The sequence below is a fragment of the Stigmatopora nigra genome, chromosome 19 (genome assembly GCF_051989575.1).
Source record: "Stigmatopora nigra isolate UIUO_SnigA chromosome 19, RoL_Snig_1.1, whole genome shotgun sequence".
NCBI lineage: Eukaryota > Metazoa > Chordata > Actinopteri > Syngnathiformes > Syngnathidae > Stigmatopora > Stigmatopora nigra.
Window position 1 is genome coordinate 2,110,957 of NC_135526.1, and position 20,722 is coordinate 2,131,678.

Below are 20,722 nucleotides of genomic sequence, written 5' to 3' on the forward strand. Positions count from 1 at the left end.
CTCCCCCTCGTCAAGAATAAACCCCCCCACCTCTCTCACGGCTCATTTGATGCATCTCCTTCCACTAATTAGCTGTGCGCAAAGAGTTGTCACCAGATGTCTCCCAACTTTGAAGCCACATTACAGCTGTGCTTTCTTCCAGATGGAGACCTGATGAAATGGGCCTCAAGTCAGACCCTCCAAAATGCCTAATACTCCTGGAAATAAATAAAAATGACTTCAAGAAAAAGGTTATGAAAGCTGGCACTCATTCTGCCACACTGTTATAAAAACAGATATTTTTATTAATTTGAATAAGCCAACAAAATTGGTTGTAGTATGCACTTTAACATGTGTTTTACCCATGGATACACAAGATAAACACTTATTTTTACACTGTTTGTAAAAGCAAAACCTCCATATTGCTGGTTTTGGTCCACCAAACGTCCACCACAGCTTTGCAGCAAAGCCCTAGAGAAAAGCTGCAAGTACAGATAGTATAAAGTACAGATTTTTAAACCCAGAAAGTGAATTAAATACTGATCTATTGAGTGAAAAATGAATGCAGTCGCAGCCTCTGAACATGTTGACGTGTGTGCAGCATTTGAATAACAAATGACAGCAAGCAGGGATGCAAAGATGTCAGGGGTGCCGTGGTCTTACAGATCTAAATGACGGCAGCTATTTGTAATACTGTCTTTTTTGTTGTTGTGGTGGTGGATTGTTTAATGACAAATGCTGGGAAACTAAAAAGGCTTGGGGGAAAATATGAATGATTATTGAGAAATCTCATGTTTATAGAATTATTTGCAACATTTTGCATTTGCTTAACCACAGATGGCTCAGACAGTCTTAATATGACATTGCAGCTGCCTTTGACAGGTCGCTAGAAAGTCCTGCATTAGTCTTCACAAATACACAAAAATACACACTCGGTGTTAGTGACTGTTTGGAAAATGGAAACTCCAAATAAACGATCATCCAAGGCTATAATTCCTTCTATTTTTTAATAACTTGCTTTCCAGTGTGGTCCATGCTGACTCATGTTTACATGAAATTTCCATCTATTACTCTTAAACTCATCTAAATCATCCAAAAAACAGGTTTTACCCAGAAAATATTTACCAAATGTTATCCTAAAAGCCATTTTAAATCTCATCTCCACCAAGAAGAACAAAACGAATAACAACAAAGTAAATGGAGAACTTGATTCCTCCACCTGGGCACTCTATTCAAAAATAATACAGGCCGTCATTAACTATTAACTAGTTTTTTAGAGTAGTCTCTTTGTGTGTCAAGGTCGCTGGCAGAGAGGGATACCCTCAACAGGAGGGTATTAATTATCATCTCACTGTAAGAACACTGCATTCTGCGGGTGGGTTACAAGTTCATTATAACTCAAATGAATAATTTAACATCTAAAATTCATGAAATCAATTAACGCCCTGGGACTAATGTTGTGATATTCTTTCCCCCCAGGTGCAATTTCTCTTACGGCGTCGTTGTTTACAGCACATGTGTCAAACTGGCGGCCCGGGGGCAAAATATGGCCCGCCACATCATTTTATGTGGCCCTGAAAAGTAAATCATGAGTGCTGACTTTCTGTTTTAGGATCAAATTAAAATGAAGAGTATAGATGTATATTACATTTCCTGATTTTCCCTTTTTAAATTAATAATTGTCATTTTTTAATCAATTTTGTCTGTGTTTTTAGTTCAAAATCATTTTGTAAAATCTAAAAATACAAAAAAGCTAAAATACACATTGTTCTAGATCGAAAAATAAATCCAAATATTATATTTAAAATTATCTAATTGGTATGAATGTGGCCCACTAACCAAACCGAGTCCGACACCCCTGGTTTAGTGATAATACAAAAGCAAAAAGGAGCTGACTCACAGTTATGTAGAAGATCCAGGAGGGGGAGGGCAAGGAGGGGAACCCAATCATCTGTAGCCTGATTGAGTATTTCCTCCATTTGATTTCATTAAACCCCCAGTGATCATTATCTGCCTCTGCACTGTTTCAGGCTACAAATTACTGGGAGTGGAAGAAGGGTGGAAAAAAAAAAGTTAAGTGCAAAATTGAGCAATAAATACCTACTCTTGTTTCGAAGAACCTGGAAAAAAACTGTGGGCTCTAATCGATCCATTTGAGAGAATATATCGGTGTTCCTGCAAAGGCACGCTTCATATAAGAAGAGAAAATCACAGGTTTTGTCAGTTGTATTGATGTTATTTCATTATTTTTTTCCCTTTTATTAGAAATGGATCAAACACAGTATTTTACTGTTTTGCCTTTACGTGGCATGCATACAAAATCATAAAGTGTTCATCTGCTAGTGCCCAATGGTGATGATATATATCTATATATATAAAGGGGTTACATATCATTCATTTCTTATTCACAAAATACATTATGTACATTCAAATGACTCCATCGAATCCAGCATCGGCAAGAAAAAACTAAGCGATGCTAAAAGTAAATTAGAAAAATGTCAAACAAAAATAGGACACAAAATCAAATGAAATACCCCCAAATCTTAAATTATGGTGATTTGATTGTTAGTTTTTTTTAGGCACGTGTAGATTGGTGAGGCGTTTTTTTTTTTTTTACAAAGGCAAGAAAAAGCCAATAACTTCTTCCTGCCTTGGATTTCAAGCTAATGTTGTTGTAAACAAAATACTAGCTAGGTAATCCTACTTTTTCTTGTAGGATAGTCAACCCCCCCCCCCCCCCCCCAAAAGAAAAAAAATAAAATAAAACATCATAACTTTTCTATGGATGTTTTATCTGTCTGTGATATGAAATAAACTGAAAGAAAGTCAGTTAGGAGATTCTCTTTGGCATAAACAAATCCCTACAACAAAAAAATGGACGTTATTTTTGATTAAAAAGAACAATAATGGCTGAAATATACAACCATAAAGTTCCTCCCTGAAAAATAACAAAAGTGCATGGGACTGTTCGCATTCAGCTAAGCTCAGGTCATGTGATTAAACACCAGCACCACACTGATTATCTTCATAAAAATCATTAGGTTATATACCTTTTCTTCTTATGTCCTCTTTAACTCATTCACTGCCAGCCTAATCCAAAGAAAATATGCTGTGTTAGTTAGTAAAAGAAGGAAATTTATGACAAAAACACCCATTAACAGCAATAGTTGGCAAATCCATATCAATTGGAAACTATTATTTGATCCAATTAAAATAGATTGGACAGCTATTGATGTCAATGTCACCCATAGTTAAAAATAATAAGAATGTTAATTTTTAAGAAGGGTCTTAAGTTTTTAGTTCTCTTTTAAGGCTAACAAGTTTTGTTGAAAGTTGGAAATTTGGCAAACTTTGTGTCCCAACAGAGGGTCAGATATATTTGAACCAAAAAAAGGCAGAGCCTCCACCGTACTTACATGTGAGTGACACATGCAGACCAACCTAAGGCAAAGGGGATTGTGAGTGAGCGTTAAAAAGTGCTTTTTCGGGTCTGTTCGCTCGGTCCACGTCGGGTCCACGGTGGTGCCAGTTTGTTTCCTGTTAGGGGGAAAGAAAATGCTGGCTGCTCGGGGGGATTTTTCCTCCCTTTGCGCTGGTGAGTGAGAGAGTGAGAGAGTGAGTGAGATCCTCTTTGTTAGGTGGCTCCCTTCATTTGTCTCACTGGGACACACTCAGCAGCGTAGTCGATTTATTGGGGTAATCGATTGCTAGGCTGATGGCGGCGATGTTCTTCAGAGCCTAGGTGAGAAAATGGATGGAGATCAGTGTGTGAGATAAACACAGGCACAACAACTACTGACTTGTGTTGTAATGATTAATATCATGACATATTTTACGTATATTGCATCAAAATATTTAATATCATTGGTGCTGTTGAATAATATTGACAACAACCTGGTTTACTACATGTCTACGTTAACTACAATGGCAACTCTACTTATGAGAAATATTCAGGTTTCAAATTTCAGTTATACTCTAAAGTGTCTTATTTAGAAATTGGTATAATAGAGTTGTTCTCCATCTGTCAAAACCTGACTGGTCTCCCATTGGCTAGAATTGGACGTCCGGCATCATCACTGGTGCTCCGAATGTTAAGCATAAATAAAGAGACTGCAGAGGCGTACTGTGACACAAATGGTAATGGAGTGTAATGACTAAATAATACATTGGTTTTCCCAGTACTGCCTCCACACTCAAAAAGGAGGGGGTGCTGGACACCAACAGCTTGACGAGTCATTACTGAAAAGTGGCCTCAACCTTTTGCTGACTGGCACAAAATCAACTCTCATCACCACACATTTAGCGTAAGCCTCGCATAACTACAATTAACAGCTCGGATGTCCATCATTAAAGTATGTGTTGAGTAATAAAAGCTTACCAGTGCTGTATGAGTGAGGAGGTGATCATCAGTGGTCATGGCTAACAAGTACTCGTGGAGGATGCCTTGCGTCTAGAGAATACACACAAAAAGGAACAACAACTTTGTTTGCATGAACCTGATTGGTCAACAATTGGAAATCTCATCATGTAGCTTTAAAGTAAGTCAAGATTAACTTTACTGGAGTGTGGGGGAACTCAAATCAGACTACATCAAGGACTAAATGGGGCGAGACAGTCCAAATTCGGTATTCACGGGTCTTTAGACGCAGTCCAGAGGCCTAAGGCCGCCATCCGTCTTTTAGCCCCCCAACATGTTTATGCTGGGAAACATCCGAGCACAATTTGTACGCTTGGTAGTGCGTGACATACTGTTTTATCCCTAAATATAACTCAACACTTCCTGGGGTGAAAAGGTTGAAATATTCTCAGGCTAGTGTGTGCGTGCTTAACTTCACAATGAACAAAAAAGTGAAGCTAAATAAAGTAGGGGACATCACATTATATTCCATAATATCAGTATGCTACAATTTAATATAGTTTTAATTATTTACCAAAAATGGATGCACCAATTATGAGACTGATGAATATATATATTTATGTATTGGGCGACCTATTGAGTGGAGATAGGATCATCTTGAGGCTGATTGGTGGTACTACAAAATAGCACACCAGACAAGGCCTGTGGGTAAAGTTTACTCACGATAGCACGAGCCTCTGCAATAAAGAAGAGCTCAGTGAGGGCTCTGTGAAGAGGTAGCAGTACAGTGATACTAGTTGGATCCTGGCTTAAATTGTTTTCCATGGACATAAAGAGCTGCCACAGAGGTCGAAGCAGGGTCAGTTCGTAGGCTCTGCAGTGTAAACACATCAAAAAATGAGTTAGACACAAGTATATCTTTTCAAATGGTGTTAAATATGTGATTAATGATAAATTATAAAGCTTTAACTTATTTTTTTGTGTTCACATAACACTTTGTGTATGAGGTTGCCATTGTGAGCAGATGGAGGCGGATTTTCAGGCTGTATATAGTAGGCAAATTCTTAAACACATCCTTTACCATGTGAATGAGGTTGAGAAGGTGAGGCATTTTTATGCAAAGCATAGTCAGACAAATGCAAAGCACTTCAACGTACTGTAATATACTTATCCAGATGGCTAGGACTCAAAATAGCCAGTCTTGAACCTCAAGAAAATCATGTAGTATTAGTTATGACTAATATTTACAATTAACGATGTGAGAAGTAAACATTTGCTATTTAAATGAGGCTTACTTGAGCCAAATAGTCCAAGACATCAAGTCTTAATAATAATGTTTGTTTTTAATTATTAAACATGATTGTATTGTATTTTATCTTTGAATATAGATTAGTATTTTCATCTCAAAGTAAAACTCAATGTCGCTTACATGTCGGATTGACACTGGAGTAGGCGGAGCAACAGGTGAATGGCTTTAAGTCTCTGGTTGCCAGTCTGGCGACATGCCACGCCCACTTGCCACTCCCATATGTCTGTCAATGGCAGTTGATGGAGCACTTGTTCATCAGCCAACATTTGCTTAAGGATCTCAAAACCTGGTTCGAGGTAAGCAAAAGAAAATTAGGGACAAAAACAAACATTATTCAGTTAATCCTAAATAATCGGAGGAGTGGCATCTGTACCTGTCAAGAAGCGACCTCTGTGACCTCCTGAAACTGTAAACTTGTATCCCCATTCTGTGTTGCTCATGTCTGACATAAATTTGTAGTACAAGGAGTCACCTGAGAAAAGAAAACAAGGTCTTTGTCAAACAGGAGTTGGAAAAAATGGAATCTTTCATAACGAGACTTGCCTGGAATTTCAAATTCAGACCATTTCTGTGGCGAACCGCTAAAGATATGTACGTCCTGAAGGAAATCGCTGCTGCTGGACATGATGAATTCATCGCAACCTTCCTCCGTGTGGCAGCGGGAGTCAAATTTGACAGACAGGTAAATCGCGCCTGGAATGTGAACTTTATCCTGAGAGCAAAAGAAGAGGAATAACCAAGATTACATTGGTTTGAATCAAGGGTCGACATCAACTCGATTTCATGTGGGCCAGACCATTTTAAATGTTATATTTATTTTTTTAAATGTTTATAAATGGATTAAAAGAAGTGGATTAAAATCCCTGTATATTCAGTTTTTGTAGATGTAAAATTATGTTAATTTTAGCTGTTATTAGATTTTACAAAATGATGTTTGAACTAAAAACACAGAAAAAATGATTGAACAATTATTGCCAATATTACATTGCCAACATAAGTAAATGAAAAAAACAACACAATATAGAAGAGAAATGAGCAAATTGTTAATGATGACAAAGCCTATGTCCGATTATTATTATTATTATTAAATGGGCCCACCTCAAAGTTGGTGTTGTTGTCATAGGGATGCTTGGATTCCCGAACTTGAACTGCCATTCCTGGCTCTTCCATAAACTGACAAGCAGTAAGGGAAAGACTGCATAACATTTCTTGGCTGCAACCTTTTAAAACTCTTTGGAGAATCTGCAAAAATACAACAAATATAAGCCCCGGCCAAACAATATTCAATGTCTCAACTCACCTTCTCCCACAGTAACCGCTCCTCCAGTTGCATTAACATATCCAGAATATACGCCATATGAGAGGCGCCATTCAGTTGGAGGGCCTCTTCGCTCAATGGCGCCTCATCAGGCCAGTCGGCCAACAGGAATGCCAGCACGTGGCGGGCGTAGAGCGTGGCGATGGCGTGGTTGACTTTTACCAGGTACTGGCGAACCGCCCTGTTGCTGCGGACGTCCATTTCCTTGTGCAGCAGCGCCGAGCTTTTGGTACGCCGTTGTTTGGCGTAACTGATCTGCAAATCGCTCTCTGAGTTGGTGATGAGTCTTTGTGTCCCCACATTGACTTCTTCGGTGGCCTTTTCACTCTGACTGGGCTTAGACTGTGACAAATGATAATTTATATGAAAATAGATGGATATTTTCTTTGTACGGCCAAAAACTCACAATGCAGGAGGCTACAATCATATCGGTGTCGACGGCTTTGTTGTTTCTGTCCTCCGATCGTGGTCGTCGGTTTGGGTGCCATTTTTGAGCTGAGGGACGGATAGTGTCGTCTGTTTTCATTTCTTCTCCGTCAAATCTAAAAAGGACGGAAGCTTTTAGCGTGGAGGGGAATTAAATCCATCTTTTGTACTGACCTTTTTTGCACATCCAGCAAGAAGGAATCTGTTTTTTTCATTTGTAACTCGTTTAAATAATTGTGGGTGATCTGTACACATAAAGGGGGAAAAAACAAGTTTTTATTTTATTTTATGTGAAGAAATAATAAAGAAAAAAGCTCAGTCATCACCTGAAAGCAAATCTTAGTCTCCTCATCTAGACCCTCGAGCGGATCTGCCTTGTTGACGTCGGCGTCATCGGCTGCGCTGCTGGAGAGGTCCGAATCCCGATCCTTGCTTCGTTCTCTGTGATCCCGCTCCAGATCTTGAGCCATAGAATGGATTTCCCGCTTGGATGAGTAAAGCATGATGGACAGAATCTCCAAATCTCGCAGCAACCACAGCTTGCTGAATCCTGTTCCTTTACTGCATTTGCTGACCAGCAGTTGGGTCAAACCAGACTGCTGAATGGCTTCCTGAGCTTGCTCCACTCCGTGTTTCTACACAGAATGACAAAAAAACACATACTACAGTTTAAATACCCCCTTTTTTGAATGCCGACTTGCTGTTAATGCTAATTTGCAATGGCAGACGTCCAATCCATCTGAACTTTTGACAAGTACCTTCAATGTGTTGTAAAGCCCTTTAAGAGCCAATGAAAGAACCCAAGAAGCTTCCACAGCTTCAGGAAAGCCATCTTCCAGGCTTCTCTGCATCATATGGCAAATAATGGAGATAAAATTGTTCAGGTAACGGCTAAGCAGTGTCTTTGGGGGACTTTGTTCATCGGTTTGCCCTGCCAGGCATTCGGAAGAATCTTGAGACTGGATGAGTTGGTAGTCGTTGACTAGAAAAAGACAAGGAAAGCCCATGTTGTGAGCGTTTTGTTGCAAATGTTGTTGATTGACTAGAAGAATACCAACCTGTTTTCCTCTTGCGTGTTTTGATATCCACCACGGCTGCCTGGTTGGTCTCTGTGAAATGTTTGAGTAAAATCATGGTGTGATGCTCATTGGCGTTGTCAATAAATACCGTTTGTGTGCCAACACACAACACCTAAAAAGGGGGAAAGTATAATGAGTTTTTATTTTATTGGTACAAAGGAAAATAAACACAAAGTGGTAAATTTCCACTCCTTCCTACCTCGGGGAAGCCCACTAACACAAGCAGGGTGAAAAGATTGGTGCGTTTCAACGTTTGTGGCAGCTGCTGGACGCAGTGGTCCGTAAATGCAGCAATGGCGGAGCTCCATTCGGGACAAGAATTCAGATCGTGTAAAATATCGGCTACTGTGCAAGCCCAATCCAGGCCAATACGACTGCAAAAAAAATTAAAAACCAGGGAAAAAAGTATAATTTGTCATCACTATATGATAAAAGTTACCAAGAGAGAACATTACCTGTCCAAACAGACAGCTCCCAGACTAAAGAGCAACTGAATGGTCTTCCAACCGTGAGTGTCTCCAAGAGCTGCTTCGCCACGCGTCAGTAAATCGTACTTGTCCGTTAGAGCCTCCGTCACGGCGCAGTCGGCTTCCATTGGAGGGATTCGCATTAACAACTGTCCGAGTAGCCCCAAAGTGAGGTGGTATGTCTCGTTAAGAGAGCCGGCGTTGGAAATGACAGCTCGGAAAAGTTGGTGTAGGATGGAACTGCAACTGGGGAGACTCAAAGTGCTTCCCTAAGAACAGGAAAGAAAAAAAAAGAGAAACAACTTGGGAAATTAGGGGAAAAAAATGAATTAATGTTTCCACAAATAAAAAATATACACAATTATTTCAATTGTACTTATTAGGCCCGGGCCTACCTACTTGTTTGACTATTGGCAACATGGCTGCTAGGAGTCCCAGTATCCTTTCTCTAGAGCACTCTGCAAAGACATGCTCCTGGATGGGAACCTTGGGAAGCCGCTCATCCGTCTCCTTGACAACGTCCGATGCCGGAGAGTTGACCGCTGGACTCGAATCTGCCAAAAAGATGGTATAATGTCTTAATTTATGCTTATCATGACTGCGGATGTGAGAGAGCTCCTTACGTCGGATGACTGGAGATTGGGGGTCCTCACTGCATACGGATGGCGTCTTGCTGAGGCTGATTGACTCCAAAGTGTCTTGGGTAACAAGTTTTCTTTTGTCTGTGTCTGTTATGCTGGGGGATAGTAGAGGCATGTCGCCGTGAGCCTTTGGGTTTTGCTCTTCGGTTGATTTTTTAGTCTGGAAATGAGATGAAAAAAATGTCAGTTCGGGACGTCCCTATTCAAAACCATTTGATGACTCTGGAAAATGTACATGGTTGTGCAATACTTTGCGTTGTACTTTACCTTGTCCTTGGGTGGTGGAGGAGAGCACACGGCTGCAGTACTGGCAGGGAAGGATGAGGTGTCTGTAGCAGTACTAACTTCCCGAGAGTACTCTGGGGAGGCCAGGCAGGGTTCGCTATCGGAGGGCGAGTCGCTTGACAACAGCAGATTTAGCAAAGCCGAAGAGCGTTGACCTATCAAAAGGCAGCGTTCAAGCAACATTTGAAATAATGCTAGACTGAACTATCATCTCTAAATGCACTTGTCCATGAAAGCTTAGGCCACATTTAGATAGTGAGCGGAAAAATAATAAAGCCAGATACCTTTGGTGCTCTGGCCCTTGAGCAAGCAATCAGTGATGAGCTTGGAGCAGCACGCATGCAAAGCCGAGGCTTGACACAAAATGTCGGCGTCCAAAGATTCCCCTTCTATCTGCTTTTCGCTCATTATTTCCGAAGCGTAGAGTGCCAAAGCGGCAAACAGAAGCCAGGAGTAGTTGTGGACGTACGGTTGAATCAGGCGATGCCGGTCGCTTATTCGAATGGTCACCATGGGGTAAACTGTGATTCGATGGGTGGGCAGGTGGCTAAAAGGATAGATAGGGGTTGATAGTGTGCCGAGTTTTAAAGAAGATAAAAAAAAGTGTTTGTTCAAGTTGTTTTGGTCACCTGTCAGGATATTTCTTGCCGTTGTAACATCCGAAGCACAAGTCAAAGTCTTCGCACACGTTACAGTTGATTCTGCTACCTACAATGAGTCCCTGGCAGTGGTCACAGGCGTATTCCATGTTGACCATTTCGTGGTCATCTTCGTGGCCTTCGGGTTTCGCGCCACCTATTTCAACAAAGGTTTTTACTCGGTTTGGATATTTGGAAATGGATACAAATTAGGGCTTTGGGAATAATTCATCTGAATTCCCTGTACTCCTAAAATCATAATAATAGAAAAACGCACCAAATTATGTCACTAATTAGCAACAAAAGGCAGTTTATGATTGACCCAAATAATATACACAGACTTCAATTATTTTCCAAAGCAAAAGTAACTTAATTTCTCAATTTTGGTATCTTTTAGGCAAGCTAATATGGTCCGTCAGAGTAATCGTAGATATTTTAAGATCTTACTGAGGAAGCAAGTCTTGCAGAGGTCCATATCCATACACTGCAGACATCTATAACGATGCCAAGGTGCCATCCTTTCACAGCCGTCGCACGAAATGACAACATTAAGCAGGTCGCAATAGCGTGCGATGAACATGTGCATCTGCCAACAGAACAATGACTCGTTAAAATTGCCACAACCTGAATCAATCTACTTTTGGACTTCTAGTTTTACCTTCCGCCTGTCCTCTGTGGAGTCCTCTTCATCTATTTTATCATACCACTTTTCAAACATTCCATCCATGCACTCGTCCATCCACTCTTGGTTCTTCTTATAGTCTGCAATTTCATCCTCCTCTGTCCATTGGCTAAAAAAAAAAAAATAATAATAATAACTTGGCACTCTTTTTGGCTAGGCAGCCATTTTTTTGTACCTGATAGCAATGTCATGAACACTAATGTTCTCCTTGGACATGCTGAGCAATAGTTCAGGAAGCTTGATGCTGAGGAAGAGGGAAAGATCGTGTACATCCCAGTTTAAGTCTAGAAGGTGCAGCAAGCAGGTTTGCACACAAGATAAGGCTGGTAGAAGAGCTCTGGGGAGGAGAGAACAAAGGGAAAAAGTTACATTGGTGTTCACACAAGTCCAAATGTTGGCTTAGAGGAAAAAGGGAGAAAAAATAGGCTTACTTCTCATTGAGAGAATTGAATCCTTGCACAGCTTCCACCAAAATGAGCACCAACTGATGGTAGGAATGTCGTACTTGTTTTCCGAGTTCTTGTCCGCTGTTTGATAACTGTGAGAAGTAACTGAAAAAAAGAGGATTTAGGCTAGATCTGAGTATATACTAATAATCATTTGAATTAATAGAAGGAAACACAGAACAATTATTAAAAAATCTAATTTTCAAATAAAAATATTTAGTCCTCCAATGCTCTATGCCATTTGGTTAAATAAACAAAGGGTTGATAATATTTTCCTAAATAAATGGCTTTTTCCCCTTAAATTACACTACATTGACCACAAAGATATATATACTGTTAGTGCAATTTTCTTGTAATACTTACCCAGTGAAGTCTTGCTGACATGTCAAGAGTTCTTGCAGGAATAAAATGCAAGGAGCTTGAAAGAGATGAGGCTTCCCCAATGAATGCAAACACTCTTGAACAACTTTCAAAACTTTGCAAACGCTGAGTGCCTGCGCTTTGTTCAGCGACAAAGTCTGTACAATACTGTCAAAGGGAAAGAAACAAAAACAGCCAGTTTAAATATCAAATCAAATGACTGTTTACCTCCTGACTCATACGCACTTAGCTGTTGTGAGGGCGTTGTCCTTAATGAAGTTGAGTATATGCTTGAGAAGCGGGAAGCGATCTTTGATAGACGGGGTGCCGCGAGGTTCTTCCATGGAGCGGCACGACAGGAGGCGGAGCCTTGCCCGGGCGAATGGCGCTTTATGGGTCAAAGCGGAAGGGGAGAGGGAGGATAGGCTTTCTGTGGAGCCTCTGCTGTTGGTCTCTGATTTGCACTGAGTACACGAGGGGTTGAGGACGTTGGAGGAATGGCTCTGGACTGGCTTGGTTTCCTCTGTGGATGCCAGAGTTGGTGGAAGAAGGCCGGAACTGGCTTGGAAATCATCTTCGGAGACTAAACCTGGAGCCTCGCTGCCTTCTGTGGCTTTGGAGAAAGGGGTATCGGAGCAGGGGGTGCCAGAGGGGGAAAATCTGAAGAGCAGGAGGCACTTTTCGATGCACATCTCAGCTGAGGGGAAAGAAAATCTGTCACGTGACGATCAAAGAGAAAAATAATAATAAGGCAGGATGCCTCACCTAGTGTCTCTATTGTCACCTCGTCAGCACTTCCGTCTTTCTCGTTAGGGACGTTCATTTTGCCCACAATGTATCTCTGCTTCATCTCCAACTAATAGAAAACACAAATCCAAATATTATATAAAAACATTGCAAATTCAACCTGGTTTAAGGACCTAGAAAAGCTTACCATCCATGTTCTGATGCTGTCTGCCAGTACATAAACTTGCACAAAGTCCTCATTCAAACGGGACTTGCACTCTTGATTGACTAAATACAAAAAAATAACAGGTTTTATGTAGATGAGATCATACTGGATGGAAAAAAATAAGGAATAAAGGTCAAGTAAACATTACCATAGGTCTTAAGGGAATTGATTAGGGCTGGTGTGTGATAGATCATGACAGCCCAAATGGCATTGACAGCATGTTCCGCCATTGTGCCCGTGGCTATTTCATTCCTGGATGCTTGTTTTTTGCAGGACTGCACCAGATTTCTCATCATCTCTATTCTGCTGTCGACGGGTTCCTGGGAAGGGTTCCACCGTGCAAAGTCCTCAAGGAGCTTCATGACATCGTCGAGATTATGCATGGCCATCTAACTCATAAAAAAAATAAAGTGTGTGATCTTGGACTGGATTTAGTATAATTAAGCATACCTGAACTGCTATTACCTGATCCGTCTCCCCAATCTCGCACAACCCATGACGCAGAATTGGTTTCCATAAAGGTGAAGACTGAACATGAGACACTTTCCAAGATGGAAGCTCTTTCACAGAGCGTATTTCTTTAAAAAGAAAAAGAGTTGTTATGGTAACAAGCAGCACAATAGCAATTATACACACACTTATATGGATGTGAGTAAGTCTCACCATGAGGTGATTTGAGAGCCAAGGTTCTGCAGGCAAGACGTCCCATTAGACGAGCCACCAGCAGCTGCAGGTCGGAGATCCACAAAATGACAATGTCTGGCAGACCCATGGCCGTTACGCTGAACTTGTAACCCCACTCGTTATTGCTGCTATCGGAGTGGAAGAGGAACTGAAGTTGAGGGCCTGCATCAAATGTTACCTTCTAGAGACACAAAAGTACAAGATGGGAAAAGACATTGACTGGAATAGGAGACCCTTTTGTGGTAAAATGAGACCAAAAATCCTACCTTAGGCCACTTTTCACTTCCAACCTTCATGTCATAACGAACCTTTCCACCTCTGGAGTCTGTAAATTCCAGGTAATCATACCTATGCAAATCAAGTCAAAAGACTATAATGTATTCATGTCTAAATATAATATAAATTTAAAAACAACACCACAAACAAACTCAAGAGTATTCCTTTCTGACCTCTTTTCTGTCTCACAACGTTCATCAAACTCGACTTCAAATGACGTGGCACCGGGGCAAGCGAAGATGTTGGTCTCGTGACGACTATCTTCGTAGTTATGAGAGGATTCCATCATCCAAGTCCTCAGCACCACCGGCTGTTGGGGTTGGTGCCAGCTCTCATGATCTGCCTAGCAACACAAGTGACTCAATAGCTTTCGTTGTTTTTTTAACCACAACAATGCATCCTACTTCTGAAATACAGCAATATGCATTGAAAGCATGATACTAACCTGCGAAAAAACATCATCCGTGCCGACAAACAGATTTTGCAGGGGCACAATCAGCGACGAGAAGCTCTTGAGCAGTGGACAGTGTGGAATATCCAACGGGCAAAGTTCCAGTAGGAAAATAAGCTGCCAGAGCAATAATTGTATTCAATTCAGCACTGTCATCTCAAATGAAACAATCCCAGTGGGAGTTATAAGCAAATGAGGCATTACCAGTTGTCTGAAGACTGTGGCAATGATGGATTTGCCCAGTTTGTTTGTAATCTCGACACCTGTGTATTTATCCAGCAGAGAACCCAGCAGGACATTTTGGATACTCGTTAAGAACTGATCCACATCTGTTCAGAAAGAACAAATCTATATTAGAAATTAGATACTACGACCTAAGAAATACAATCCCTGGTGTTAAAACTTCATTTGTAATGTATAAATCTATCCAAAAAGTAATAATACATCTGCCTTGGAATAAATCTATTGGAAAACAGCATTGCTAAATGCCATTTGAATCATTATTGCTTTTAATCATCCACAGTAAAACCACCCCATCTGTAAGAATAGAATGCTAAAAGTGGACTTGTTTAGAAGGGATGACATCTTACATTTTAATAGGATGACTCTGGCCAGCTCCATGGAAACAGCAGTGGAAGTTCCTCCTTTGAGTTGGAGATAGCACCAAGAGAGAAGACTACCTTGCAGAGCCCAGAATAAGGACAGCAAAACGGACTGTCGGCTCAATCCGCCAGCGCCCTCTGCCATCAAAACTTCACACTAGAGAAGATTCAAACAACAGCAATCATTGGTTGAGAGGGGATTGTTGCCAATTGTTGCATAACCAATTTTTCACCATTAAAATGTTGTCTGGTGATCTCACCTCTTGTGTAGCCATGAGAAGAAGTGTCTGGGTCACCTCTAAAATTGGGCTGATGTCAAAGTCGGGGGAGGCTCCTTTTGGGGGGAGCAGGAGAAGGCCTCGCGGATCCCGGTCACTGCATTTAATGACAAGTTAAGTAGTGTGGCCTTTTTTACAGTATGAAGAGGAGTACTGTATTTTCTTGCAAAAAAAAAGCTGACTGAAATTGTAAAATTCAACGATTTTGCGCCTATTTCAAGGGTGCGTCTTATACTCAGATGCGGCTAATATGCGAGAAAATACAGTAATTCCATAATGATTCAACAACCTACCTGAAGTAATTACACAGGGATTCAAAGGTCATTTTAACGGACGGCAGTTGATCCTCTTCAGCGATGTGTTTCTGGAAAAACAGACCAGAGATGTTCAGAAAAAATACATTTGAAATCGCATTGTGTATACACACCATCATGTGGAAGAGTTTGTTTCTGCGGATGTCTTTATCAGGGAAGAAAATAGCTGCTCCGTTAAGGATGGCTTTTTCTGCCTCCTTGCGTAAGGATTTTTCCACCAAAGTTACGCCTTCTGGTTGGTTAACGACTAAAATAAAGGATGATAGAGTTACTTGGATGTTGTCTGTGTTGGTGGATGGTGAGTGTGAACTTCATACTTTGGCAAAGATGAGAATAAAGTTCCTCAACAGCCCCGACTGAGTCAGGTTCTGCCCTTGTGGACGGGGATGGGACATCATTGTCATGGTCTTCGGAGGACGTCGGGTTGGGTAGCATGGAGAAACAGTTCTGCAGCAACTGAAGGAGATGAATTCTGCTCTTCAAGACCTCATCTCCCTCACTGAGAACATCCAGAAAGCCAGTTAGGAATCCCATTTGCGACTGCGTAATAGTATTCACGCAATACTCACATCACCCTTAGTTTAGTGTAGAAACTCCAGAAAAGGTTTATGTTAAGATCAGCTAAGTCTAGGAGATATTTGAGCTTCATTTGAGAGAAATCCTGCAAGAAAAGAGAAAGCACCATCTTAATTGAGTTCATAACTGCACAACCAAAGATGAAATTTACCATATTTTGTGTGAGCTGTTGAATGAAGAATAAAGTCTTGTTGAGAAGATGAAGACCGCTGACGGCATGGTTTTTGCTGCGCTCGCCCGTCGAGCTGAGGTCGTCCAGATCTTCCAGTTTCTCGGTTCCGGCGCAAGAGTACCCGCTGAAGCCGAGGGATTGCACCCCGAGTCTCTCGGCAGTGTCTTGCCTGGCGCACAGGAACTTGACCATCAGAAACTGGGAAGACAAAATAAACAATGGCTGAAATGAAGCTTATTTCATCTGGAGAATGACTTTTTTTTTTTTTACCTTGGCGACACGACACTGCTGGAGCTTGATCTCCACGTCATTCCAGTCGTCCTCCACTTCAAACCAGCCCACGGGCTCGTCCTCAGATAGCGCTGCGATCCTCGCACTGCAGATCACATGATAATAATATAAGCATTTATATTTTACACACACATAAAAAAATGAAAAACAGGTCAAGTTTTGGTCACTTTCTGTGTTAAAAATCTATTTTTTGCACCCTTTTTAACCACATGTGTCAAAGTGGAGGCCCGGGGGCCAAATTTGCCCCGCCGCATCATTTTGTGTGGCCCGGAAAAGTCAATCATGAGTGCCGACTTTCTGTTTTAGGATCATTTAGGATGCATTTTAGTATGCATGTCAAAAAAAGTGCTTCTCATACTTGTCTTGTACAAACTCCTTGTAGTCTTTGTAGTCCCACGCATCGTATTTTCTGAACCTCTTGAAATGTTTTGCGGCATCAAACGCTTCTTCGTCCTTGTAGGCAAACACCAGACCACATTTGGCCCCGATGGCCCCTTTTCGGACCTTATCACATCAAAACAGAGATGATATATGTTTTTTTTCCTCCTTATTCCAGAACAAAATAGCCATCTTATTATGTTCACTCACATTGATCTTGATCTGCGTGACCTGAAAGTTGCTCTGGTCTTCAGTTGACAGGATAACACTGGCTTTTTTCTTCCCACTTTCTGTCAGAAAACCTTAACAGGCAAAAATCGTATTGGTAATTTTTGGGGTCATCAATGTCCCCCTTGCTAAATTCTTACCATCTCCAGTGGAGGATTCTGTTAGCATATTCTCTGGTCCTGATTTTTCCTCTTTACTTTTTGCATCACATGCCTGTAGGTGAAGCTGGAGGGGTTTTCCTGCAATGTCACATGACAAAAATGGACATTTAGCATCTTAATTAAAAAAGAATCTCATTACAGGTTGCAAAAAAAGGCAAAAATTACCATTTCGATAGAGTAGTTGTAGCCGAACGGCAGCCATTGATGCAATAAGCGAAGAAGCCTGGTATTGTGTCTCCAAGTGGTCACTAATGCAGGCTAGGGCTTGCAGCACTTTTGCCACGCTGCCTCTGGCCAGAGCAAAAGCCAGCAGGGTCAACTCGGCGTCAGGACTCACGCAGCAGCTTCTCAGGTACAAAAAACAAAGAAATTGCATGATATTAGTGTACCGAAGAACAATATGGACTTTAAGCATGTCTCCCATGTGATGCTGTTAGTGATATTGACACTGATGGACATTGTGGTAATGAAAATTGAAGCTTGGGTCTCACTCTGCTATCCTGAGAAGAAATGCGTCCACTTCCTCTAAGATTTTTGAAGAGAAGAACTTGGGGAACTTGGTTGATGATGGTGTAAGAGACAACGGTGGCATATGATGCAATGCTTTTCTGAGAAAGACAACAAAAATACTCTATTAGAGTAATACTTTACCACTTTGCAGATGGACAGTTTAAAGTAGAAAATAGTCTTACTGGGTGTTCTGGAGTACAGTTTGAGCCAGTGCTGGATTGGTCTCCATTGAGGCAGTGACCAATGATGTGAGAAGTGACAGGTACCAGATGGCTGAAGCATCCGAGACGGATACTTCTTTATTCTTCATGATTTGATAGCCTAGTGTCTTCAAGCCGTGAATCCGTGTGTCGCAGCCATCGCTCAGGCAACGCTTGATGTTGATTTGAACGTCTGGAGGACACAAAGCGGTTAACATATTGAGGCAGGGTGAAAAAAATAAGCTTTACAATTCAAACAACCTGCTTCAACAATAGACAGAGAATTATATTAGCTGACAACAGACAGAATTGTGAATGCAATTGAGTTTTTTTGTGTCAAAGCTATTCATTTTCTAGCCTTTGTAAGCATACGCTTGTTCAGTCTGCAAACCATCTCGTTTCCATTCTGTCTTTATCCAGCTTTCAATTCTCTTTTTCTCACTCCACACATGATTGTGTTGCCCTTTTGGCACAAAGCCTAGCCTTTGAACAGAGCTTTTTATTCTCAGTCTAGTCGTTCACGCTCGAATGAAAGGGCAACAAATGATGAGGAAATAAGAGCACAAGCTACATGATGTGACTCACAAGGATGTGTAATGTTGGCATTCTCCAAAAGCGCAACGTAGCCCATCGCGTTGCTGGGGATGCGGACGTCTCTGATCTTGTCCAGAGAATGCAGATTTTTACCCACCATAACGGAAACCAACTGAGGCATATAACTGTGATCATTGGCGGCTACGGCGATGGCCAGATGCCTCAAAACCACGTCAGGTTTCAGTTTCAATCTGAGAAAACCAGAAGACAAAAGTCAAGGAGGATGCTCTTGAGTTATCCTATTTTTTTTAATTCCCATAATTCCTTGCCTTATCCAATGTGAGCGTGCGCTGCCGTCCGATTGCCAGAACGAGGACGTTTCCCCGTTGGTCATCTTGTAAACATCGGCCACGTTGGATGACGCTTCTATTGTGCCGTAACACTGAGTGACCACCTTCACCTTGTCTACATCTGGGTCACGATCCAGTTCTGCTTTGTACTGTATATCTAGATCTAAATAGGAATAACAATAGTAAGGTGAATATTTTTTGGGTCATTTCCATGGTTAAAAATGCTTGGACCAAGACTTTAAATTAAGAAAAATGAGTTGTATCTCTAAGACATTCAACCAGACATGGGCAAACTACGGCCCGCGGGCCCCATACGGTCCAAATATGTATATTTTTTTCAATTAATACATTCCTTTTGACTTTACTTTGTACTTTATATTTTTTGCCCAACCCTGCATTAGACTGATATTCACCTTTTTCCCTTTGCAAGAGGAACTCCAAAAAGTCCTGAACCACACTTGACCTCATAGTGCAGATACTGTTGTAGCCGTCTAAAATAGGGGAAGGGATTGCACTGCTGGGAATATGATTCCGATGCATAAATTTCAGGATCTTAAAGGCGTGGGCTCCTAACCGGTCTTTGCTTTTGGAAAATATGTCAACAAAACCTGTAGAGGAGCACAAGTACATCATATGGAATAAATAATAAGGGATAGTGTTGATTTGAGTTAAACAAGTCACATACCTGGGGTTAAAGAGCACGCCTGTAGTTGCCTGATCACATGACTCAGCTCTCCCCTTAGATTAGCTCCATTGGAATTCTTAAGGGCAATCAGCATGCTCTCCACATCCACCACCCCATCACCCTCGGCATCAAACTGTCCGAAGGCCTAAATACACAAAAGTGCATCTTGTGTAAAATCATGTACAGTATAAAGCCATTCATTTAACTGAGCTTTTAAATATCATGACATTTGTGCAGAGAGTTATGGAACAAAAATTCTCCTATCAGGATGTGGGTGGTAATATAGACATTCCATGAAATCACAACATTATTTGGTGAAAAATGATACAAGAATTGGGACCAATTTTCACAAATTTTCCTTTACAATAAACTGATTAATGCTAAATTGAATCCTTGTAGTTAAGCTGCAACCTAAATGTGTAGTATCATGTTTTGGTATTGATTGTTATGCACTGTGTATAAGGAAAATGTAATAAGCAAGCACCGGCCGGCTTGTGCGTGGATCTGTCAGTGATGGAGATCCTACCTCTTCACATTCATCTCTGGGGGCATCTCTGATTTCCAACAGCTCACAAAACTGTTCAACATTGACGGACTCTTCTCCACGGTTTAACCGCTCCTCCAGCCATCGGACCAGGACAACCTCGTTCCCGGCCAGGACGGACTCCCGGATGACGACTCCCGAGTCCCCGATCCGAGCCGCCGCTTCTCTCAGCTTCACTTGTTCGAAGAAGACGGCGGGGATCGGGGGTCCACCAGGGGCCACGGAAGCATTCCTCGGGGCTCGCCTTCCGCCTCTCCCGGGAGCCGATCCTCCGACGCCAGTGGCCGCAGAGGCCGGGCTGTCTTCCGCCAAGCCGGGGCTATCGGTTCCCATGTCTTCGTCGTCGCAGCTGCCTCCCCCGCCGCCGCTCTCCGCGTTACCCATGCCTCTTTTGGGTCCGATCCCGCAAATAATACTGTACAGCCAGCACCGGGGCACTTGTCGATCGCTTTTTACAGCGCTGTACACAAATCTCTCTACTAACCTACACTACTACCGCATTGACGTACAGTACGTCGAAGACCTGCCTGAAACGTTGGTTACGTTCGT

At 41.6% G+C, this 20,722-nt stretch overlaps 1 protein-coding gene across 1 annotated transcript; it reads right to left on the reverse strand.

Annotated features, from left to right (window-relative positions):
* Positions 1 to 2,805: 2,805 nt before the first annotated feature.
* On the reverse strand, positions 2,806 to 20,705 carry zzef1 (zinc finger, ZZ-type with EF hand domain 1). The gene is made up of 54 exons (XM_077740135.1): positions 20,156 to 20,705; positions 19,630 to 19,774; positions 19,358 to 19,552; positions 18,924 to 19,107; positions 18,646 to 18,845; positions 18,043 to 18,253; positions 17,842 to 17,958; positions 17,516 to 17,694; positions 17,330 to 17,428; positions 17,172 to 17,263; positions 16,942 to 17,087; positions 16,563 to 16,668; positions 16,272 to 16,490; positions 16,114 to 16,205; positions 15,862 to 16,043; positions 15,658 to 15,791; positions 15,524 to 15,594; positions 15,213 to 15,327; positions 14,941 to 15,109; positions 14,555 to 14,679; positions 14,345 to 14,467; positions 14,073 to 14,242; positions 13,890 to 13,971; positions 13,603 to 13,804; positions 13,405 to 13,517; positions 13,088 to 13,328; positions 12,922 to 13,001; positions 12,753 to 12,843; positions 12,234 to 12,684; positions 11,991 to 12,155; positions 11,613 to 11,732; positions 11,357 to 11,518; positions 11,158 to 11,290; positions 10,947 to 11,085; positions 10,491 to 10,656; positions 10,146 to 10,408; positions 9,844 to 10,016; positions 9,559 to 9,736; positions 9,335 to 9,489; positions 8,924 to 9,204; positions 8,668 to 8,842; positions 8,448 to 8,580; positions 8,148 to 8,371; positions 7,716 to 8,024; positions 7,564 to 7,634; positions 7,370 to 7,505; positions 6,946 to 7,305; positions 6,744 to 6,887; positions 6,189 to 6,357; positions 6,019 to 6,117; positions 5,766 to 5,931; positions 5,060 to 5,210; positions 4,358 to 4,429; positions 2,806 to 3,717 (listed from the first exon to the last, which is right to left on the reverse strand). The coding sequence occupies exons 1-54, from the start codon at positions 20,555 to 20,557 to the stop codon at positions 3,637 to 3,639; spliced, it is 8,961 nt and encodes a 2,986-aa protein (XP_077596261.1). The 5' UTR covers positions 20,558 to 20,705; the 3' UTR covers positions 2,806 to 3,636.
* Positions 20,706 to 20,722: the final 17 nt, after the last annotated feature.